The 24,432-nt window shown below is 54.2% G+C and overlaps 1 protein-coding gene and 1 long non-coding RNA gene across 4 annotated transcripts; one reads left to right on the top strand and one right to left on the bottom strand.

The window, feature by feature from the left end:
* Positions 1-1,541: 1,541 nt before the first annotated feature.
* Positions 1,542-12,133, bottom strand: LOC138924954 (uncharacterized). The gene is made up of 3 exons (XR_011440408.1): positions 11,930-12,133; positions 5,374-5,593; positions 1,542-4,750 (listed from the first exon to the last, which is right to left on the bottom strand). It is a non-coding gene; the product is annotated as an uncharacterized lncRNA (long non-coding RNA).
* A 137-nt stretch (positions 12,134-12,270) lies between these two features.
* Positions 12,271-24,289, top strand: KANK3 (KN motif and ankyrin repeat domains 3). Of its 3 annotated transcripts, none has more exons than XM_023644663.2 (11): positions 12,271-12,346; positions 16,103-16,166; positions 16,954-18,225; positions 18,304-18,403; positions 18,594-18,833; positions 18,935-19,019; positions 19,488-19,704; positions 22,612-22,757; positions 22,884-23,084; positions 23,172-23,270; positions 24,034-24,289. In XM_023644663.2, exons 2-11 carry the CDS (start codon positions 16,133-16,135, stop codon positions 24,109-24,111), a joined length of 2,472 nt encoding a protein of 823 aa, XP_023500431.2. In that variant the 5' UTR covers positions 12,271-12,346; positions 16,103-16,132; the 3' UTR covers positions 24,112-24,289. The 3 variants fall into 3 exon arrangements, with proteins under 3 accessions (XP_023500431.2, XP_023500432.2, XP_023500433.2); XM_023644664.2 differs by lacking the exon at positions 12,271-12,346 and adding an exon at positions 12,377-12,508; XM_023644665.2 differs by lacking the exon at positions 12,271-12,346 and adding an exon at positions 12,590-12,683.
* Positions 24,290-24,432: the final 143 nt, after the last annotated feature.

The following is a 24,432-nucleotide window of genomic DNA, read 5'->3' as shown; positions in this document are numbered from 1 at the left end:
ATAATCTTGCAGACTGTCATTTTGTACCTGTGCAAATATACCTGGAGGGTAAGTTTCCCAAAGCAGAATTAGTGGGTCAATGAAGACATATATTAGCAATTTTGATGGATGTTACCAGATTGCCCTCCACAGACTTGAGCAACATATACTGGCACCAACGATGCATAAAACATTATTTTCCCACGGCATTGCCAATAAATTGTTTTATTGGATTTTTGCCAATCTGATAAGTGGCATCTCACACAGTTTTGATTTTCATCGGTCTCAGTAGAAGATCCTCCTTTCAAAAGTTTGACAGCCTCTTGTTTCCTTTGTCTTTTGTTTGAAATTGCTACGTTGTTCTTTTTCTTATTGATTCCCAGGAGCTCTTTATTAGGCAGCTGAGGTCTTTGTGGTGTGAATTGCAAACTTTTTCTTCCGTTTGTCATTTGTCTCTGACTCTCCTCTGCCTTTTTTTTTGCCATCCAGAAGTTGTGTGTGTGTGTGTGTGTGTGTGCGCGCGCGCGCGCGCGCGCGTGCGCACGCGCACGCGCAGAGAGAGCAAACCTTAAATTCTTAGGCCTCCTGGGTTTTAAGTCACAGAAAGTCCTTTCTCCCTGAAGGTTACAAAGGGGTTCTCACATTTTTTCTCACAGAACATTTACAGTTTTATTTTCAGGGTTAATTATTCATTTTAAATCGCAATGTCTTCAGGAACCAGCGATACCACGTCCCCAGCCAATGACTTGTTGTGACAATGACTAATACTTCGGAAACAACCTCGATGTCCCAACACAAGGGCAGGGCCACGGAGTGCAACACACTTGCAAGTTGCAAACCATTTTAAGGAAGTGGTCTGGGAGAGCAGACAGGGTGTGTTCAGTAAGAAATCCAGAAATCCAAACTCTGTATCCGGGGTATTCCAATTTTTCTTCTGAAACGTGTTTCTGAGCAAAGAAGCTGGTGAGAGACACGTCGATGGCTGGCTGAGCTCAGGCAGGGTTTCTGTGGGCAGATTCCTTCCTTCATTAGATATCTGTTGGGCCGGCCCGTGGTGTAGTGGTTAAGTGCGCATGCTCCGCCCCTCCGCCGCCCCGCGTTCGCCGGTTCGGATCCCGTGTGCAGACATGGCACTGCTTTGCAAGCCATGCTGTGTTAGGCGTCCCACATATAAAGTAGAGGAAGATGGGCACAGATGTGAGCTCAGGACCAGTCTTCCTCAGCAAAAAGAGGAGGATCGGCAGCAGGTGTTAGCTCAGGGCTAATCTTCCTCAAAAAAAAAAAAAAAAAAAGATATCTTGAACCTAATATGATGAAAGAGAGGCAGTTACTCACCTTTTAGTGGAAGGACACATCTCCACTGACGAAGTTGCCTTGCTGAAAAATCAAATCTGATGCTGAAGAGATGCCTAGAGTGTTCCACGTCCAAAAGTTTTCCAAAATAGTAGCTATGAGTCATCTGTGACTGATAAATACTAGAAAAGTGGCCAGTCCGAATGGAGACGCACTGCAAATGTACACTACACACTAGATTTTGAAGACTCGGCAAGAGGGAACAAAAGGAATGTAAAATAACTAATTTATTATTGGTTACATGTTGAAATAATCAAACTGTGGATGCCTTGGGCTCAAATTAAATGATGAAAATACATTCCTTTTTACCCTTTAAAATTAAAGTGGCTACTAGAAAATTTAAAGTGAGGCACGTGACTTGGGTCTGTGGCTCACGTTATGTTTTTATTTCGACAGCTCTGGTCTGGATCTATCTGCCAAGTTTTACAAAACACAGAGAACATCGGGACACCACAAATGACACCTCGGGGCGCAGTCCGCTGGATCCAAACCATGGGAGACGCTCCAGGACAAATGTGTGTTCTTTAACAAATAAATTGGGAAAAAAAAAAGTGAGAATTTTTAAATCAAAAGAGACTTGAAAAACATTTCAACCAAATGCAATGGATGGATATTTCGAAATCATGATTCAAATCATCCCTGAAAACATAAACTAAAATGCAGCAGAACAGATTATAACGTTTATGAAACAATTAAAAACTTCAACTCTCACTGGACGTTTGATGATACGAAGTTTTTAAAGCATAATAATGCTATTATGGGTACTTTTGAAAGACGTTGTCCTTCTCTCCTAGAAGGTAAAACCAGGGATGTATAGGCGATGGGACGTCTGGTATTTGCTTCAAAATAACCCAGTTAAGGAGGAAGTGGGGACACCGGAGACAAGACTGAGTTGACAATTGGTGTTCACATTGTACAATCTTTTTTTTCATTGTGGGAAAATATACATAATATAAAATTTACCATCTTAACCCTTTTCAAGTGGACAGTTTAGTGGCACTAAATACACTTCTCTACCTTTTTTGTTTGTTTGTTTAAAATCCTTCCAAACAAAAGGTGAACAGAAATATTTTGAATAAGCAAATGGACTTCAAAGCACAATATGTTGGCAGATGTAACAGTGAGTTCCCAGGAGGGCACGTGCAGCCATTTTTATTTCTCACTTTAGTTTCTTAATTGTTTATAATGAATATGCTAGTTTTTAGAGATTATTTGTGCAGCAATAAGAAAAAGCTAGACATGGCTTTTCTTTTTTTTTTATTCCCCCAGGAGGAAAATTCCTCCACAGGTGTGCCGCGGACAAGCGCAGAGGAGGAGCGCCCCCTGGCGGCGGCTCTCGCTCCTTCGGTTCCCGCTGTTCCCCCCGGGAGGCAGGGCAGGTGGCTGCTGAGCCTGAGGGCGGAGCAGGCGAGGAGCAAAGGGGAGATGCAACGATGATGAGTAGCAACTTTCTTCCTTCTCCTCCTCCCATTTCCTTCTCCTTTTAGGCCAGTTTATTTATGTAACAGCAATTCATTCATCAAACATTGATGGAACATCTACTGTGTGCCAGGCCCTGTTCCAAGCGCTGGGGACAAAAGTCATTGCTCTAATGGAGCTGACGCAATGACTGTGTGAGAGACACAATAAACAAGCAAAGAAAATATATAGCACTTTACATGGGGATAAGCACTAAGGGGAAAAATAAGTCCCAGGAGAGAGATAAAGAATAAGGGCGATGCTTGTAATTTTCAATAGAGTGGTCAGGAATGGTCTCATGGAGAAGGGGGTGTATGAGCAGTGAAGTGAAGGAGGTGAAGGGGTAAACCACGCAGAAATCTAGGGGGAAAACATTCTAGGCAGAGGGAATAGCCAGTGCAAAGGCCCTGAGACAGAAACATGCCTGATGTGTTTAAGGAATATTAAGAAAGGCCCATGGAGGGGCCAGCCCAGTGGCATAGTGGTTAAATTCGCATGCTCCACTTCAGCAGCCCAGGGTTTGCAGGTTCAGATCCTGGACGCGGACCTACACGCCACTCATCAAGCCATGCTGTGGTGACACCCCACATACAAAATAGAGGAAGATGGGCACAGACGTTAGCTCAGCAACAATCTTCCTCACCAAAGGAAAAAAAAAAGAAGGCCCAAGGAGGGAAGGAGAGGGAGGGAGAGACAGAGAATAATAAGGAAGTGTGGCAACATGTTAGCATTTGGGGAATTTGGGTAATGAATATATATATACACACACACTTACACACATATACCAAATACGTCTGTCTATGTGTATATACATATACACACATCTATATAGAGAGAGGTAGATACAGATACACGTTATTTTTTTTTGAGTCTTTTGAGAACCAATCCCAGACATGACTCCTTCTTATTCCTCAGTTTATATTTCCTGAGAAAAGGGACATTCTCCTGCAGATGGCTTCTCTACCATGTCACTGTAGATATTTGGGCTGGATAATTCTTTGCCGCAGGGTGCTGTCCTGTGCATGACAGGATTTCAGCATCCCTGGCCTCCACCCACTAGATGTCACTAACACACATGCGCACACTCCTGGGCGTGACACCCAAAAATGTCTTCAGACACTGCCCAGTGTCCCCTGGATGACAGAACTGCCCCCAGTGGAGAACTGTTGCTTATACAACCATAGTATAATGGTCACAATCAGAAAACTTAATATTGAAATAATATTGCTATCTAAACCAGAGACCTGGGGCTGGCCCGGTGGCACAGTGGATAAGTTCCCACATTCCGCTTTGGTGGCCCGGGGTTCGCCAGTTCAGATCCCGGGTGCGGACATGGCACCACTTGGCATGCCGTGCTGTGGCAGGTGTCCCAGGTATAAAGCAGAGGAAGATGGGCATGGATGTTAGCTCAGGGCCAGTCTTCCTCAGCAAAAAACCCCCCAAAAAGAAAAAAAAATCTATGTTCACTGGTTAAGTCCCTATCTGTTTCTCTTCTGTAAAGTTAGTTACAATTCTCTTCTTTGTAATTAACATGTATCTTATGGGCAGATACATTGAAGCTACATAAATATCCTGTTTTTCATGAAACTTTCACCAACTAATTGCAGCTTCTTTTGAGGATTCTTGTCTGAATCAATTGTCCTGATGGATTGCTTTTAATAATGGCTTTAAATGAATACAGAATAAGGACAAAAGTCTGCTTTAAACCTTTTGTTAAGGTGTCAGGAGTAACAATGAAACGCACATTCATGTAACTTCCGACCAGGCTAAGAAAGAGAGACGCTAGGACATGTGAAACCCCAGCACAGCTCCTGCCGGGAGATAGATATAAACGTTCGGGGCCAGCCCAGTGGTGTAGTGATTAAGTTCACACACTCTGCTTCGGCATCCTGGGGTTTGCTGGTTCGGATCCCCGGCACAGACCTATGCGCCGCTCATCAAGCCACGCTGTGGAGGTGTCCTACACACAAAAAATAGAGGAAGATGGGCACAGATGTTAGCTCAGGGCCAGTCTTCCTCACCAAAATAAATAAATAAATAAAAGGTTCAAGCTGGGGGTTGGGGGAAGGAGGGCGACAGGGAGGCCCCGGATGGTGGGGTCTTGGATTAACTGGACGTGGAGAAGGGAATGAATTCCAGAATAGTTGGTGAAACTAACAGGATGTGGACCAGCTGGATCTGGATCCTGGGGAAGAGGGTGCAGGGTGAGGTTGGGGACTGGATGTAGGGAGGTGCTGTCCTTTGAAGCCCCTGACCGGGCAGTGAGCCCTCAGGGCTGGGAGTGCGAGCACGCGGGGCAGGCACAGCCTCTCCGGGGCCGCTGGGCATTCCAGGCCAGGGCGAGGGCTGCTCCAGAATTCCCAGGAGGCCCTTGAACTGGCCAAGGGGCCGAGAGGGGCTCCTGAGGGCGTCTTGTGCGTCCTGGAGTGGCCAGGAGCCTCCTCCTCTTGTCCTCTGGCTCGAGCCTCAAACTGGGACAGGGTGGGACAGAGAAGGACCACATTTTCTACCACGAACAGTATTAGGAATCCGGGGGTGGAGGTTATTTAAGAGGACGAAGGTAATTTCCTCTCTTTCTCTCACCTGCCCATCCGAGCCCCTCCTCCCTGGTGCACATCCCCGTGCCTGTGGCTGGGCTGGGACTCTCCTCCAAGGCCCCTTGGAATCTCTTGTCTGCATGGAGCTCAAATTCACCTTTCCCTCCTTTCGCTTCAGTGAACGAGTGTTTGTTGAGCGCCTCCCGCGTCCTGAGCTGTGTTCTAGGCTCTGGGGACCAGGCAGTGAAGAGGACAGACAGAAGTTCCTGCCCATGGAGGGGTTGACATTCCAGTGAGGAACAGGCAGTGTGTAAGAAGGTTGTGAGCGCTTGAGGAAAAAAATATTGCAGGCTAAGGCGGGGGGTGGGGGGGGGTGGGTCTCGAGTGGAGAAAGCAGGGAAGGGGGCCAGGGCAGCCTCTTGGTGACATTTTAGCAAAGATTCAAAAGAGATGAGGAGGAAGCCAGGGGGACATCTGTGAGAAGAGCATTCCAGGCAGATGGAGCAGCAGGTGCAAAGGCCCTGGGGCACAACCCTGCTGGGTGGAACAGAATGAGCGAGGAGGATAGAGAAGGTAAAGAGGTGACAGGAGCTGGTAGTACAGGGCTTTGTGAGCCATGAAAGGATGTGAAAAGAGGAAGGACAAGAACTCTGCCCCAAAACACATTCCCCATTCATCCCTCAGCCTGGTATAGTTCCACCCAGGCTGAAGCCCTGCCTTTCTCACCTCCATCTGGCTCCCATCCTACCTCCACCTCCAACTCTCTCTCACCCCCTCATTTTCCGCCCATTCAGTGTTTCTGGAAACAGCAAAGGAACACAAATACACAAGACCAATAGCATTCCCATATAGCAAAAGCAGCCAGTTAGGAAAAGACAGGGAACGGAGCTTCTGTCTACAAGGGTGGCCACCTCTCCCTGAGGAGAGAATGACCTTAGGGGAGCAGGGTCTAGCTGTTTGGAGAAAACTACAACATTTTATTAAGACTTAGATTAATTAATGGATATGTCATGTTTATGGATGAAATAACTGAATCTGACTTTTTTAATGCCAATTCTTTCCAAATTAATGTAGAGGTTTATTGCAATTCCTGTTTGGTTTTGTTTTTTGTTTTTTGTTGAGGAAGATCGGCCCTGAGCTAATACCTCTTGCCAATCTTCCTCTTTTTTTTTTTTCCTCCCCAAAGCCCCAGCACATAGTTGTATATTTTAGTTGTAAGTCCTTCTAGTTCTTCTATGTGGGATGCTGCCACAACCTGGCTTGATGAGCCGTGTGTAGGTCTGAGCCCAGGATCCAAACTGGTCAACCCCAGGCCACTGAAGCAGAGTGCATGAGCTTAACCACTATGCCACTGGGTCAGCCCCTGCAATTCCTGTTTTTAAAAGTTCAATAAACTCAAAATGGAACAAAGAACTAAACGTAGGAGCCAAGACCATAAAACTCTTAGAAGAAAACACAAGGGAAAATCTTTACGACGTTGGATTTAGCAACAATTTCTTGGATGTGGCACACAAAGCATAGGCAACAACCGAAAAAATAGATGTCAGACTTCATCGAAATTTAAAACTTTCATGGATCATAGGACATTATCAACAGCGTGAAAAGACAGTCCACGAAATAGGAGAAAATATTCACAACTCATATATCTGATAAGGGATTAGTATCCAGAATATATAAAGAACTCCTGCAACTCAGCAACAAAAAAACCCAAAAAAAACCCAAGTCAAAAATGAGCAAAAGACTTGAACAGACGTTTCGCCAAAGAAGATATATACTAACGGCCAATAAGCACATGAAAAGATTTGCAACATAGCTAGTTGTTAGGGAAATCAAATCAAAACCACAATGAGGGACCGGCCTGGTGGCGCAGTGGTTAAGTGCACATGTTCCACTTCGGCGGCCAGGGGTTCACCGGTTCAGATCCCAGGTGTGGACATGGCACCGCTTGGCACACCATGCTGTGGTAGGCGTCCCACGTATAAAGTAGAGGAAGATGGGCACGGATGTTAGCTCAGGGCCAGTCTTCCTCAGCAAAAAGAGGAGGATTGGCAGTAGGTAGCTCAGGGCTAATCTTGCCCCGCCCCCCCCCCAAAAAAGATAGTGAATGGAGAGCACATATGCAAAAGATACTTTTAAACCAATTTTAGTAACCTATCAGGGGTAGTACTGGCATTGTTATTTTGAGACCATTGTGTGAGCAATGTTGATTAAAGCAAATGAGTCATTATGAGATGTTCTAATACTGTCTTCTTCTGTGTCCTTGAGAACCAGGATTTTTATGGAAGAAAAAAGAAATGAATAGAAGTATTAGTGTTAGTTTCCTATGGCTGTTATAACAAATGACCACAAATTCAGTGGCTTAAAACAGCACAAATTTATGATTTTACCGTCTGGAGGTCAGAAGGCCAACATGGGTCTCATTGGGACAAAATCAAGGTGTTGTCGGGACTGTGCTCCTTCTGGAGGTTCCAGGGGAGAATTCATTGCCTCGCATTTTCCAGTCTCTGGAGGCCGCCTGCATTCCTTGGGTGGTGGCCCCTTCCAGCAGTTGCAACCCTCTGACCTCTGTTTCCCTCGTCACATCTCCTTCTCTGACTCTGACCCTCCTGTTCCCTCTTATAAGGACCTTTACAATGACATTGGGCCACCTGGATAATCCAGGATCATCTCCCATCTCAAGATCCTTAATGGGGCAGGCCCGTGGCCGAGTGGTTAAGTTCACACGCTCTGCTTGGGTGGCTGGGGCTTCACCAGTTTGGATCCTGGGCGCGGTCATGGCTCATCAGGCCACGCTGAGGTGGCGTCCCACATGCCACAACTAGAAGGACCCACAACTCGAATATACACCTACTGGGAGGCTTTGGGAAGAAGAAGAAAAAGAAAAAAAAGAAGATTGGCAAGTGTTGTTAGCTCAGGTGCTGGTCTTTAAAATAAAAAAAGATCCTTAACTTCCTCAGATCTTCAAAGTCCCTTTTGCCTTGTAAGGTGACATATGCACAGGTCCCAGAGATTAACATGCGGACGCCTTTGAGGGGATGTTACTCCCCCCACCACAAAGAGGGTCAGCAAAAATCGTGTAGTCCTGAACCTGAATTGGAAATATCAGAATGAACTCATAAAGTATTTTATATAATAGAGTATGTACATATAGTGTATTATATGTATATATACATGGATATTATAATACATATCATAATATAATAGATACTATTATACTTATAGACTACATATTAGATTTATATTAATTATTATATGATATTCTGATACAGTCATTAAAATTATAATAAAATATGCTAATTACATCATTAATAATTATTACTAATATAATTATATCATAATATTGATATAATGATTATATAATTATATAATCATAATGTAAATGATACTCATATTACCAATAATTGTTAATAATATAATATTATATCATAATACTATGATATATATGATATATATGATATAATGATATGATATATTATATAATTATAATGTGATAATTATATTATTAATAACAATAGTTAACAATATAATTATGTTATATAATACTATGATGTAGTATGTATATTCCCCCCCACTTAGCTCTGTTCACTGAAAAAGTCTAGACACTGGGGCCGCCTGATGGCGCAGCAGTTAAGTGCACAGGTTCCGCTTCGGCGGCCCAGGATTCTTGGGTTCGGATCCCGGGTGCAGACATGGCACCGCTTGGCAGGCCATGCTGTGGTAGGCGTCCCATATATAAAGTGGAGGAAGATGGGCATGGATGTTAGCTCAGGGCCAGTCTTCCTCAGCAAAAAGACGAGGACTGGCAGTAGTTAGCTCAGGGCTGATCTTCCTCAAAAAGAAGAAAAAGTCTAGACACAATGACCGACACGAGAGCAGATGAGCATTCCCATAGTGCTAATATATTCTCAACTAACATGTTTCCCACTAAAAGGAACCGGAGTCTCCTGGAGCTGCTGGCTGATGCCAGGTCTGGGACGGGAAATGTCCAAGATGAGCCTGGAACATCCGGTCACACCGGAGCGGGAAAACTCTCAAAGAGTATAGAGTCGCTTCAAAACGTCCCGCCTGCAGAGGCGCCCCCTGGCCTGGGGGCCATCAGTGAGGATGACTCAGAAGATGGAAGCCCGATGTGTTTAAATCCATAGCTTAGAATGACTTAAAACTAAACCACCCCAGGGGCCGGCCCCGTGGCTGAGTGGTTAAGTTCGTGCGGTCCACTTTGGCAGCCCGGGGTTCGCGGGTTTGGATCCTGGGCGCGGACATGGCACTGCTCATCAGGCCATGCTCAGGCGGCCTCCCACATGGAGGAACTAGAAAGACTTGAAACAAAGATATACAACTATGTACTGAGGCTTTGGGGAGAAGAAAAAAAGAGGAAGATTGGCAACAGATGTTAGCTCAGGGCCAATCTTCCTCACCAAAAAAAAAAAAAGAAGAAGAAGAAGAAAAAGACGCATAAGAAGAAAAGAATTAAAAAAAAAAACTAAACCAGCCTAATTCATCACCTTCAGAGAATGATGGAGAATCATTTGTTCCTCACTTTGAGAACTGATTTATGAAGGGAAAGAATCAAGCATCTGTCTTGTCCTTCCTATGTGAACGTGACCCCGGGGAACAAATGGGACATAAGGGGAAGCCTCTGGCGAAGGAAGAATTCTAGATAATAAATGGGGAAGGAACGCTTGAGGGAGGACATCACTATTTTGCCACCCCCGGGATGAGTTAGTCCCCAGTGGCTGCTGGCCTTGTGCGAGGAGAGACCGTCAGAGATGAGCCCCTGGGCATGGTCGTGCCAAAGGTATCAAACCTGGGTCGGTTCTAGAAGCGACTGCCAATTTGCAGGGAGCAGGAAGACAGGGGAACACGCCGCACCGAGGCGGGGGCGTGGGGTCAGCCGACACCCAGGCCACAGGAAACGCTTCAGGACAAACAGCCTGAGTTGTGCAATCGATTTATTGTTACGGAAGGAAAGGGATGGAGGGGGAACCTGTGGATTAAAAGGCACTGAAAAGACATTTTCTTCTGGAATCGAAGACAACTACAGTGCCTGGAGATTCCTAGTTGGGCGACACACTGGACGGAAACGCAGGACACTGATTACTCCAGAAGCCACAGTGGTGGTAGCTTTGCAGGGGTGACTGGAATACGGCTGGGGAGGGGCTTCTGGGGTAGCTGGCGGCGCGCTGTCCGGGTGGGGGTGATAATGATGCTCGCCTCCGAGCTGGGTTTCTCAGACTCAGCACTGCTGACGTTCACATCAGATAACCCTTGGTCGTGGGGGCTGCCCTGTGCGCTCTGGGATGTTTTTCAGCGTCTCTGACCTCCACCCACTGGATGCCAAGAACCGCCCTCCCCCACTCCATGATGACAACCCCACATGTCTCCAGATGCTGCCAGAAGTCCCCCCAGGGGCAAATTCACCCCGATTGAGAGCAGCCCTTCAGTAACTCCTTAAGCTTCCCTTTTGTTTTATGTGGGTTCTTGGATCTGGCTCTCTGTGTGTCTGTGTGTGTGTGCATTTTATTTTGCCATAAAAATATTTTTAAAACGCCAAGGGAGTGTTCATGGGGGAAACTCTCCAGAATTCTGCAGTTTATCTGGAAGAAAACAAGACAACGGGAATAGCCCAGGAATTTTGTAAAAAGCGGAGTCTCAGATATTAAAGTCGATTCTAAAGCTACAGTCATGAAAACAGGTACTGAGATGAACACAGACAGGTGAGTCTCCAGAATACAATAGCCCGCCTCTGGGTGGGTCCCGTTTTAGCAGAGAAGATCTGAGCTGCTTCTGTTGTCCTTCTGCCTTTCCTTCCAGCCCCCTCCCACCACCACACTGACCTCACCCCAGCTCCCCAAGATGGAGCTTCCCACTTCTCCTCCTTTGCACGTGCGGTTTCTCCTGTCTGGAGCACCTTTCCCTAAATGTCACCCTGCAGGCACTCTTCCCAGCCCCTCCTGCTCAGAGATGTCCCCTTCCTTCCTCCTCCTGTAGACACCAGCTCCCACCCCTGTCACCCCCTTACTGTGAACCTTAGCTTGAAAGTCTGTCTCCTCCTCTCAGCTTTGCAGACCAGGATGGTAGGAACTGTGTCCCCTTGGGGACCTGCACGGTGCCTGGCATACAGCAGGTGCTCAATAAATGCTCCATTAATCCGGAAAGAAAAAAACCATCTGTAGCGTCACTTTAGATCAGAATATATGCCAAATGGGTTAAGGAGTTAAGTGGAATTTCAAATCGTTCTTTCAAAGAACATTGATTAAGCACCTACTGTATGCCAAGGGCACTGGAAAAAGCAATGACCAAAACCCATCAGTTTCCTGTCCTTCCAGGGAGACAGACGGCAGAGAAGTCAAGGAATAAATGATACATTCTTTTTCTCCCAGGTAGTGAAAGTAGCTGTTAGGTTCACAAAACAGAGGGACGGGAAAAACAGTGACGGGAGAGGGGCCATGTTAGGCCTTTAGCAGGGCGGGAACACACAGTTTGAGCCCCTAAAGGTAGGAGAAGGTGGCCGCGCATCCACGTGCAGGAAAAAGAGGTTCGGCAAGGTGGAACAGCATGTGCAAAGACCCGGCAGTGGGAAAGATCCAGGGTCCCGGTACCTTCCCCAGACACTGGGACATGAGCATCAGTCCTTCCAGCTTCCGGGAAACTCGAGGGATCTTCCAGATACACAAATCCCACCGGGTCACTGTCCTCTTCAGTCTTCCCATGGCTCTCTGGTGCCCTGGGAATCAAATCCAAGCTCCTTAGCCGAGCGCGGCTAGCACTTGGCGGCTGCGCTCCCCGCTCCGCCCCACCCGCCCGCCCGCAGGGACCCACACCCCAGGCCACGCCCCCAGCCACGCCCCGCACCCCGGGCGCCCGCCCCGCCTCGCCATTGGACAGCTAGGGGAGCGTCGGGCGGTGGTTGGCTGGCGTGGCCGTCCGTTAGGGTCAAGGGCTTGATAACCAGTCCCCGGGCATCGAGGGGGCGGGCTCCGGCGCGGGCGCGGGCGCGGAGGGGGCTGCGGCTTCAGGTAAAGCGCCAGCTGGCGGGGCATCGATGGGGGTCCTGGGGGGATCAGGGGGCGCCCCGGGAAGGGGCGCGGCGCCTCCGGCCCCTCTGCGGGCTCAGCGTGCTGCGACAGGGCGGGCGCCCAGTCCTCTGGCTGGGACCCCTCCCACACTGGGAGCTCCAGGTGGGTAGCGAGCAGAGTCGGGGGTCTGGATTCATGGGATCGCCCTCCTCTTGCCCTTCAGGAGACGAGTGGGGGGCTTGTTCGCGCCGTAGCGCCCCAACCCTCCGGGACTCTTTGCCAATATCGCTCCTGGACAGCTTGCGGACCCGGCTCCAGCCCCTCGCGCCGAACCTGGGTGTGTGGGGGGGTGATACGGAAACAGTGTTGGGGGGAGGGACGGACGCCCCCGGGTCCGCAGACAATGGGCAGCGGATGGAACCGCCCGGCGGAGTTTCCTGCAGGAAGCTGCTCGTCTCCGCGAGGCCGTCCTGGGGGCGCGGGAGGGGGTAGTGGGTGCCGGCCTGAGCACCTCCCCCTCCCGCTGTCATCAGCCTGCACCCCTCAGCTCAGGGGCCTGAGAGTCCCGCCCCAGCATTAGGGGGTGCCCCCACCCAGGGCCTCAAGCCAGGACGACGCCCCCTCCCCAGGACCGGGATCTGCCCCGGCCGCCACGTCCCCCATCCCTCACATTTCTTGATCACAGCTCTGAGTCCCGAAATAACTCCGTGGGGCGGGAGTAGGGGCGTGTGGCGTCGGCTCTGACGGCCTAATGAGGGGGTCTCAGGCAGAGGATCCGGATCCAGCCGTGACAGCTCCGGCAGGGAGCGGAGGAGAGGGGAGGGCAGCTGCGCGCCCCTGGAGCCGCCAGGGTGTGGGCCTGCTTCCCCCATCAGGGACACACGCGGGGACAGGCGTGGGTGCAGACTGGAAGGGCCGAACCCCTTGGGGGTGTCTGCCTCTCCTGGAGAGGGGAGGCCTGTTTCTAGAAAGCCACCAAGGGGAGTGGGCAATGCCGAAACACTGGCAAAGTTGCCTGGGTCCAAATGCTGCGGCTGCCCATCTGTGACCTTGGCCAGTCACTTCATCTCTGTGTCTCAGTTTCTCCATCTGTGCAATGGAGGAAAGGATAAAGATAGTAAGAAAACCTACCTCAGAGGGTTTACCTAGGATTTTTTTTTTTTTAACTTAATACCCATAAATTGCTTAGAACAGAGGCTGGCCCATAGTAAATGGCAAAAGTGTTGTTATTATCACTATTTACCATTCTTGGGGCATCCACCCATTTCTTCTCCAGGCCTCTGGGTCTGGCTGCTGCAGCTGGTTTGGGTCTTAGCGATGACCCACAGCTGTTTTTTGAATTCCCAGGGACTCGGATTTGGGTGTGACCAGGAGGAGGGGGCTGACCCGACTGAGTCACCCGGCCAGCTGTGCACAAGGCAGGCCTGGACCCCTAAGCCCCAGGCCAGGTTTTTTCCACAACCCGGCTCTTCCCTGGCAGTTTCCTGAAAACAAGTCGTGAGAGGCACTGGCTGTCCTCCGTGATGACCATGATGACCGGCTGCCTGCTGGCCCGGGACGGGAAGCAGCTGCTTTGGGGCTGGAAGGGGCCCCCCCTGCTTGGGGGGTGGGGGAGGTGTCAGGGACCCAGGCTGGACAGAGGTGGCGAGTGGGAGGAGTCAGGTGGGCCGATGGGTGCTCAACGGCTGGTGGGTGTCAGACACCCAGGTGATCATCAGGCGTGCGAGAGGCTGGATGGGGTGGCCGGGAAGGTGGCCAGGTGGTCCCCAGAGAGGAGCAGTGGGTTAGGAAGACAACAGATGGGCTCCAGCAGGCACCTGCTAGTGCAGGGCTGGGCAGGCAAGGATCCCTAGAAGATGAGCAGAGCCCAGTCTGAGAGCATTTCCCACAGGCAATTGACTGCTTGTGCCTAGTTTCCCCACCTGGAAAATGGGGATAATAATATCCACCTTCAGCATTGGACTGAGGTTACATTTAATCAGGCAGGGCATACAGTAGGCGCTCCATACAAGCTGCTTTTCCTTCCCTGAAGGTTTTTCATCTGGGCTCTTCGAAGCCCCATCTTTCCCACTCTGTGCTTTCGGAATCAAAGTTCTGGACTCAACATTTGTCCTGGTTAAATCTTACATTATTAGACGTGGCCCAATGTCCCTCAGTTTCTTCGAGCCTCCATCGTGTCACCTGAAGAGTCACTCTCCCCCCAGCCACATGCATAGCCACAGTTCTGACAACCCGGGTGCTTGTGGTGCCACTCCAAGCTCTTACAAGCCAAGGGCAGAGCCCTGTGGCACTCCACTAGAGACATCGCGGGGAGAGAGGTACTCATTTGCATCCTTGGTACATCTGGTCCACAACTCTCCACCATTCCTTCGCGCGTAAGTTCTCACAAGGTCACAAGTCACCTTGGTAAAAATTCTGGTGCACAGTTAGATCTTGTTTACATTTTATAAGGGAAAAAAGAATCTAAGAGATCCTGGGTTTTTTCTTCTTCTTCTTCTTTTAATAGGCATAATCTGACCAGGAGAATTTCTTTTTTCTTTTCTTTTTTTACTGTGGTCATAATAGCTTATAACATTGTGAAATTTCAGTTGTACGTTATTATTTGTCAGTCACCATAGAAGTGTGCCCCTTCACCCCTTGTGCCCACCCTCCACCCCCCTTCCCCTGGTAACCACTAATTTGTTCTCTTTGTCCGTAAGCTTGTTTATCTTCCACATATGAGTGAAATCATATGGTGTTTGTCTTTCTCTGTCTTGCTTAGTTCACTTCACATGATGCCCTCAAGGTCCATCCATGTGGTTGCAAATGGGACGATTTCGTATTTTTTTCCAGCTGAGTAGTATTCCATTGTGTATATATACCACATCTTCTTTATCCAACCATCAGTTAATGGGCACGTGGGTTGCTTCCAGGTCTTGGCTGTGGTGAACACACTTCAATGGACATAGGGGTGCATAATTTTCTTTGAATTATTGATTTCAAGTTCTTTGGATAAATACCCAGTAGTGGGATTAGCTGGATCATATGGTATTTCTATTTTTAATTTTTTGAGAAATCTCCATACTGTTTTCCATCATGGCTGCACGAGTTTGCATTCCCACCAGCAGTGGATGAGGGTTCCCTTTTCTCCACGACCTCTCCAACATTTGCTGTTTTTTGTCTTGGTGATTATAGCCATTCTAATGAGCAGAAGATCATATCTAAGTGTAGTTTTGATTTGCATTTCCCTGATGATTAGTGATGTTGAGCATCTTGTCACGTGCCTGTTGGCCACCTGTTTATCTTCTTGGGAGAAATGTCTGTTCATATCCTGACCAGAGGGGTTTTGAATGAGCCTGAGAAAGACTCCCAACTCTCCCTTCCTGTTCTGATAAATATCCCACCCCTTTGAGCATCAATTCCTAATTTTCCCAGGGACTGATAGAAATCTCAGCAGGTCTGGTATGACGTCCCCCGGCCCCACCCCCAAGCTACTGTTCCCTGGACCAGTTTCCACTCTTCTCCTTCTGATGCGCTTCCGGCCTCCTCCCACCCCCTGGGCTGTGGCTTGGCACCTGGAGGTGCCCACGTTCATTCACTCCAAAAGTTCAAGGTCGCTTGAGGGAGCAAGGAGGAGAGGGCATGTGTGCAGGGGCGGGCAGGCAGAGAGGAGCTCTTGGGTCCCTTTCCTACCCCGGAGTCTAGGTTGACCCCAGAGGCACAGCCAGAAGGACATGGCTCAACCTCACCCTCACCCCTCTGGGGGCCTTTTTCAAGGTGTGTCTGGCGGCGGCTACTCCAGGAGACATGGCCAAGTTCGCCCTGAATCAGAACCTGCCCGGTGAGTGTGCAAAATGGGATACGTGTGTGTGCACAGATCCACGCTTGGTGCCGGTGTGTGGGCACAGCCCTGCAGTTCCCTCCTCCACACAGTGGTCAGAGGGCGTTTTCGAAACGTCCACGGGATGTTGTCACAGCCATGCTTAAAGCTGGCCTATGGCCCCGATTGCCTGTGGACTAAAATCCCCACTCCTCGAGGTTGCCCAGGAGCCCTCCTCCTCCTCAGTCTGCCCCCCCCCCACCTCTCCTACTCCTCTCCCCCCTCCCTTCTTTCACTCTGCTGGACACCCTGGCCTCCACCCTGCGTACTCCATCCCAGGGCCTTTGCATGGGGTCTTTTAGGAACCTTCTGTCCCCGGCTGCTTCCTCCTCCTCATTCGGGGCTCACCTTCTAAGTCCCCTCCGCAGGAACCCTGCCCTGACAACCAGAGCTAGAGTCACGCCTCCGCCACTTAGCCTCTATTTCATCTTCTTCTTCTTATTGCCCTGAACACCGGTTGGATGATCATGTTTCTTTGTCGCCTACAAGAGGGCAGGGATGTTTGTTCACTGCTGTGTCCCCAGCGCCCAGAAAAGTGCTTGGTACATAGCAGGCGCTCAATAAACGCGTGATGGCGTGACAAGGATTTGGGTGACAAGGGCGTTTGAGCCTCGCGCGTGCGTGGGCAGGGTTTGGTGCAGGTGGAGCCGTGAAGGCGTCCCTGGGACGGTGGGGGACGCGCTCCGTGAGTCCAGTGTTTCCGGGTCTCTCCGGCCTGACGCCCCCCACGCCGCTGTCGTACCCGCAGACCTGGGCGGCCCTCGCCTGTGCCCCGGCCCGCCCGGGGGCGCCCGCAGCCCGAACTCGCCCTACTCGGTGGAGACGCCCTACGGCTTCCACCTGGACCTGGACTTCCTCAAGTACGTGGAGGAGCTGGAGCGCGGCCCCGCCGCCCGCCGCGCCCCGGGCCCCCAGCCCGCGCGCCGCCCCCGCGCGCCCCGGGCCGGCCTCGCGGGCGCGCGCAGCCCGGGCGCCTGGACGTCCAGCGAGTCCCTGGCCAGTGACGACGGGGCAGCGTCGGGCGCGCTCTCCCCCGGCGCGCCCTCGGGGCTCCCGCGGCAGCCGCTGTCGCCGCGCGCACCCGTGCGCAACCCGCGCGTCGAGCACACGCTCCTGGAGACCAGCCGGCGGCTGGAGCTGGCGCAGGCGCACGAGCGTGGGTCCGGCCGCAGCAGCCCGGTCCCCGGCCCCGCCCCCAATCCCGCCCCCGCCTCGCCGGGCCCCGCGCAGCTGCAGCTGGTGCGCGAGCAGATGGCCGCGGCGCTGCGGCGCCTGCGCGAGCTCGAGGACCAGGCTCGCGCGCTGCCCGAGTTGCAGGAGCAGGTGCGCGCGCTGCGTGCGGAGAAGGCGCGGCTGCTGGCGGGGCGCGGGCCGGCCGAGTCCGACGGGGAGGCCGAGGCGCGCCCGGACAAGCTCGCTCAGCTGCGGCGGCTCACCGAGCGCCTGGCCACCTCCGAGCGCGGCGTCCGCACCAGGCCCGGCGCCCGGGCTGACGGCCCCGACGGGTCGGCTTCGAGGCGCAGCGAGGGCGCGCCCCAGGTCCTCGACGGGGCGGACGGGATCCCCGACGGAGCGCCGCAGACGCGGCAGGCGAGCGCCCAGGCCGTGCCGGAGATTCAAGAGGCGGGCGCCCAGGCCGTGCCAGACACCCGGGAGGCCGGCGTGGAGGCAGCTCCCGAGACTGTCGAGGCGGACGCGTGGGTGACCGAGGCGCTGCTGGGGCTGCCCGCGGCCGCCGAGCGCGAGCTGGAGCTCATGCGCACCAGCCTGGAGCACCAGCGCGGGGTGAGCGAGCTCCTGCGGGGCCGGCTGCGCGAGCTGGAGGAGGCCCGCGAGGCTGCCGAGGAGGAGGCGGCGGCAGCGGCAGCGGCTCAGCCCCAGCCGCGCGAGGCTGCCACCCAGACCCCGTGGGCTTGTGTCGAGAAGGCCACGCAGACCGAGCCCCCCGAAGAGGCCCCTTCCCTGACGCAGGAGAGCCCGCCCAGCCCCACGGATGGGGACAGAGCCGTGGCCCCCGCTGGTGAGTCCCGACCCCTCGCTGAGCCCTGGCTTGCTGGCCTCCGGACTCGAACTCAGTGTCCTCATCTGCTCCCACCAGGCGTCCTCAAATCCATCATGAAGAGGAGAGACGGTACACCTGGCGCCCAATCCAGCCCAGGTCCCAAGAGCCTGCAGTTTGTTGGGGTCCTCAACGGAGAGTGAGCACTTTCCCCTCCCCGTGGCAGCATCTGCGGGAACACGGACTGGGGTTTGAATCCGAACTCTGCCCCGCGCTCGCACGTGTCGGCAAACCTCATCTGTAAAATGGGGACGGCCACTCCCACCTCGCAGGACTCCAGAAGGAGCCCCCAGGGGAGGCTCAGTAGACGCCTCCCACCCTGCCCCCAGGTACGAGAGCTCCTCCAGCGAGGACGACAGTGACAGCGACAGCGAGGACGGCGCTGCCGAGCCCCCAAGGAACAGCTCCTCGGGCTCCGGGGAAGACAGCAGCGGGGGATCCGACTCGGGCACCCCCGGGCCTCCCAGCGGCGGGGATGTCCAGGACCCCGAGGCGGAGGCGGAGGCGGCGGCGGCGGCGGCGACGGAGCCTGAGCCTGAGCCTGAGCCTCAGCTGGGTGCACAGGGCAGGTGAGCGGCGCCGGCGACCCGGCGTGGGGACGGCTGCTCTCTTTCCCGTCCCCGCGGCCCAGGCTCCAGACCCCTCCTGAGCATCTCCTGCTCCTCGGTAGGTGCGAGCTGAGCCCCCGATTGCGGGAGGCGTGCGCAGCGCTGCTCCGGCAGCTGAGCCGGCCCCGCGGAGTGGCCCGCGACAGCGTGAGTGCCGGGAGAGGCCTTCACTGATGGAGTCGTGGGCCCCACCCGGGACCTCCCCTGACGCCCTCTTAAGGAAGCAGTCGAGTTTCCCAGAGTTGGGGGGCCCCATGTGCCGTACCCTCGCGCCAGAGACCGACACCGATCCCAGGCTCTCCAAAGGGATCTCCGCCCCAGGACCCCGCTGATCTTTCCCTGGTGCCACGAAAGGGGCCCGCCCCAGCACGACCCACGCCCCAGCCCCACGCCCGCACTCCGCCTTCCTCCACTTCAGGTTCTCCCTCAGGCTCTTCCCTAGAAAGGGAGGACCCTGTCCCTCGAGCCCCGGACCCGCACTGACTACTCCCTCCTCGGGAGGGGTGCCATCCCATGGGTACCCAGGGGCCCCCTCAGACAAGCAAGGACCGTCCTCCCGTGCCTGGATTCCCAGCCCCACCCCCGTCCCTGACACCTTTCCCCCTGTCCCCGCAGGGCGCGGCGCGCCTGGTGGCCCAGGAGTGGTTTCGAGTGTCGAGCCAGCGGCGCTCTCAGGCGGAGCCCGTGGCCGGGGTGCTGGGCGCGGTGGCGCGCCTGGGACCTGAGCTGCTGGCGCACGTGGTGAACCTGGCGGATGGCAACGGGAACACCGCCCTGCACTACAGCGTGTCCCATGGGAACCTGGCCATCTCGAGCTTGCTGCTGGATACCGGTCAGCGCCTTCCTCCGGGGTTACAGGGTCCCTCCTGGATGGGTCGCCAAGGGCCTTTTGAGCTCTGTCCTGAGCCGCCTCTCATTTTGCAGGGGGTGGGAATACCTGGCTTGGGGATTAGGTAGACTGCATCGAGGGGCCTCCCACCAGCCTTAGCTTCCTCATATGGGAAGTGGGGTGCAATGCCTCCCTCCTGGGGCAGCTGACACGTGTAGAACAGTGGCAGGCACGTGGTAGGAGGTCAGTCGATGCTCACCATGCCTCCTGTCCGTGGATCTTCAGCCCTGGCGCTCACCTCCTTCCTGGCCGCAGTGTCCAGCTGCTCACCTCTCCAGCCTTGGGGGAGGTGCTCATTGATCAGGACTCTGACTACCCTCCCCCGCTGGGGGGCTGCATCCTGTCCTTCACCCCCAGTTCTGCATCAGCTCCATTTCACGCATTTCTGTCACTTGCCTCCTGCTTGCGCGTCCCGTCTCCACTTTCCCCGTTCTGGAGCAGAGATGCACACACCCAGGTGTTGCTGAGCGCACAGACATGCACTGAGGGCCCACTAGGTACCACTGCAGTGCCAGGGGTGGGCCGCCCACATACGGCTGCTTTCCCCATGGGACTCAGAGCAGAGGGGCCAGTGGACAAACCGACTGCCCGCCAAGAGCCCTCTTCAGGTCCCACTGTTGTGTGTCCCGTCCGTCCCCGCTCCCCCTCCCCCCAAACACACGGTTCCACCCATCCCTGCAGGTCTTGGTGACTTGGGGATGCGGACAGCAGCTCTGGGCTGGACAGGGAGCTGGGGTTTGGGAGAGGGGACAATGCACCAGTTTGAAAGGGTTCCTGGGCGTCTCCTGCCTTAAAGGGGCTGCAGACCGGGGCTGTGACAGGTCCGGTTATTCCGTGTTCAAACCCCCAGTTGGCTTCAACTTCCCAGACCTTGCCCTGGGCCTTCTGGTTCTCACCTCGACATCCTCTCTGCCCCTACCTGTGCGCTGCCATGTCGACCTGGCCGCCCCCGCCCCGGGCTGTTTCTTCTTTTATCTTCCTGGAACGCAGGGCCTGGATGTGGCTGTGTCCCCTCCTTGCTCTGTATCTCTACTTCCAGACCTTTTCCTCTCCTCCCTCAACCCCACCTTGGAGCCTCTTACTGATCAGACTGCTGCCCTCTCCGCCCCTTCTTCTGGCTTCTCGCTCTGGCCTCGAGGCATGCTTCCCTCGTTTCTTGCATTTGAGCTCTTGGCCGGCTCTCCTCTCCAGCCTAATGCTCACCAGCTCCAGCATCCTCATCACGACCCCTCCAGTTGGAGAGCTTCTCAGTTCCTCGACCTGCGTCGCCCCCTTCACCTCGACCTCTGCCCTCCATCAGCCTTACACTTAGGTCACCCCAATACCATGATGGCGCCATAACCATGTCCCCTCCATACTCTCACTTCCTAGCACCTGCCTTCTCAACTCTCACCTCCCAACGTCTCAACTCCCTGTCTCCCGTTGCCCTTGGACCTTACGGGACCGTCATCCACTGCTCCCACTCCATCTCGCTGCCCCCCCCTTGCCTCCTTGCTCGCCCCCTGGCCTGTCATGACCTACTTTCATGTGTCCCTCCCTCAGCTCACCAGACTTGCCTGGCAGACCCCAGCATGGCACACAGTAGACACTCAAGTGTTTGTTGAGCGAATGTGTGGGCTTTCACGGATGGCCGTGCGTGCATGCGCGGGGGGAGAGGGGGAGTGGAGATGGACAATTATCAAGTAAAAACACAAAATGACTTCACAATGGTGGGGGACCTGGCATTCAACAGTCGAGTGAATGCGGTCTGCACACAGGCAGGGGCCGTGAGGGAGGGCCAGGATGCGAGAGAACTGATCCCAGAGGAAAGCGAGCTGAGGCTGTGCCCCGTCCTGAAGGACGGCCAGCAGTCCCCAGCCTGCGTCCGTTTCCTGGCAGCTGTAAGGCAGCCTGGCAGTGTGGGCAGCTGAGAACAGAAGTTCCTCTTCTGACCCTTCTGGAGGCCGCAAGGCCGAAATCACGGTGTTGGCGGGGCTGGCTCCTTCCTGGGCCTCAGACGGAGGGTCTGCGCATGCCTTTCTCCCAGCTCCCCGCGCGGTCCCTGGTGGTTGACGGGCACTCAGCTCTTCTCTGCCTTCGTCATCACGTGGTGTTCTGGTCGTCTCTGTGCCTCGTCTTCTAAGGACACCCGTCCTATGGGATTAGGGCCTGCCGTGATGACCTCATCCTACCCTCCTTACATTTCCAAAGACCCTATTTCCAATTAAGGTCACATTCGCTAAGGGTTGGGACTCCAACGTATCTTTTTTGGGGACACAATTCAATCTAACACAGGCTTGGGGTGAAACGATTCCAGAAGGAACAGGAGTTAGACAACAGAGAGCCTCAGAGACCATGTGGATAACGGCCTGTACTCTGGGAGCGATGAGGAGACACATGGTTTTAAATAGATGACTGGCCAGATTTCTTTTGATCTGCTGCATGGAACCTGGAGTGGATTGTGACACCAGGGTGGCCCAGCTGGCACAGTTATCTAGGGGAGCAAAGTTGGTGGCTTGGTGGGTAGGAGGTATGAAGACAGAAACGTCATTTATTCAATCAACAAACATTTACTGAGGACTTACGTGCTAGGTATTGTTCTAGGTACTGGGGGTACAGCAGCGAACAAGACCAAGTCCCCAAACCAGTGTGAAGCAGGGAGGTGAGGGAAGGCTTCACCAAGGGAGATCTGAGCAGAACCTGAAGGTCAGGTCCACTGGGAAGAGTGCCTTGCAGGCAGAGGAGACAGTAAATCATGACCCAGGGTGACCACTCCTCTTACATGGCTACTCAACCCGAGGCTTGGGGAGAAGTGAGCAGACCAGGTTGGGGGTGTTGGCTTCTGGGTGGACTGACCCCCTTCTCTCCCAGGGGTCTGTGACGTTGACCGCCAGAACCGAGCCGGCTACTCGGCTCTCATGCTGGCTGCGCTCACCTCCGTGGGGAGGGAAGAGGAGGACATGGCTGTGGTCCAGAGACTCTTCCACATGGGCAACGTCAATGCCAAGGCTAGCCAGGTGTGTGTGCACACCCCCTCCCTGGCTTTGAGTCCAGGGGTCACTTCCACTTCGGGAGCCCACCCATCTCTGACCTCCCTTCCCTGAGCCCACCTCAGCCCTGTCCCCTCCTCCCCAACTCCTCAGACGGGGCAGACGGCCCTCATGCTCGCCATCAGCCATGGCCGCCAGGACATGGTGGCGGCCCTGCTGGCGTGTGGGGCAGACGTGAACGCACAGGATGCAGACGGGGCCACAGCGCTGATGTGCGCCAGCGAATATGGGCGCCTGGACATGGTCCAGTTGCTGCTGGCCCAGCCAGGCTGCGACCCTGCCCTCCTGGACAATGTGAGCCACTGTGGGGCTGCTGGGGGAGGGGGTTGGCGGGGCACCTGTGCTTGGTTCAGGGACCCGACTGTCCTCCTTGTTTCTCAGGAGGGCACCAGTGCCCTGGCCATGGCCCTGGAGGCCGAGCAGGACGAGGTTGCCGCTCTGCTGCACACCCACCTGAGCTCGGGCCAGGCTGGTCCCCTGGTGAGTGCAGGGCTGCACACCTGGGGCTGGGGAGGACACCACGTGTGCCCCCGGGAGGAGCACTGGTGGTGGGGAACCTGGGTCTGAAGTCTCCTGTGGGGCTAGAATTTGACGTTCAACCTGCAGGTCATCCCTGAGGTAGACACATGCCCGCCTTAGAGGCCATGGGCCTGAGGCCTCCAGAGAAGTGGGTAGGATCAGAGTAGAGGTGTGAGACCTCGCTCAGACCCTCCAGTGAGGGGACTCCTGTTCCTGTCCCCAGGGGTCTCCAAGCAAAGGAACAGGGCCCCTTTGGAGTTGGGCAGGGAGCGGGGAGGAGGACACGGGCTCCCCGCAAGCCAGAGCTTCAGGAGGGCAGACTGGCCGAGCCTGCCAGCTGCAGAGGGAGGGCCGGCTGGGAGCAGTGGGCTCAGGCTGCCCACCAGGTGAGGAGGCTTCCATTCAAGAGCCGAGCGCCAGGCTGCTCTCAGCACAGTCCTAACCATGCTCACCCATCCGCTCAGCGTGTCTGTCCTGCGCTCTCCTGCAGAGACAGGGCGGGCGGCGTGGAGCTCAAGCGCCTCTGCCAGGTGGGACGGGGCAGAGGTGGGAGTCACGCCCAGGCAGCCTAGCTCTGCAGTAGGGAGTGGGCTCCTCCTCAGGCACAGCCACGGTGCAGGGAAGCAAGACCCCCACTATGAGAAACACCCCCAGGTCTGAAGGGGCTGAAACCCACGGAGACTGTGATCTGTGACATGACTACCCCCCACCTCTCTCTCACCAGCCGGCACCTGACTCCCCTGCGGCCGAGCCTAGTGAAGGAGGCGGCAGTGACAATGGAGAGGACCCCCAGCCTCAGTGAGCTACCTGGCACACTGGACCAGAAAGCGGGGAGAGACCTTTCGCTCCCCCACCTGGGCTTCTGAGGCACAGCAGGGGCCAGCGTGGACCAGCAGGGTGGGGCAGGGGCTGAGGAATGACAGAGCCCCTAGGCCACCCACTCCCCCAACCTCCTTCCCTAATAAAGCATTCCCCGCTCAGCTTGTGTCTTGTTTGGGGGTCACCCATCAACACGAGATTCCCCTACCTCAAAAAAAGGTGCCCTGTTGGGTAAGACCCACCCCAGGTTTCCAGAGCATCAAGGGCCAGTAACCCCTGAAAGACCCCAATGGAAGATTTTACA

Source organism: Equus caballus, chromosome 7 (genome assembly GCF_041296265.1).
Source record: "Equus caballus isolate H_3958 breed thoroughbred chromosome 7, TB-T2T, whole genome shotgun sequence".
NCBI lineage: Eukaryota > Metazoa > Chordata > Mammalia > Perissodactyla > Equidae > Equus > Equus caballus.
This window is presented reverse-complemented; position numbering and strand designations above follow the sequence as displayed.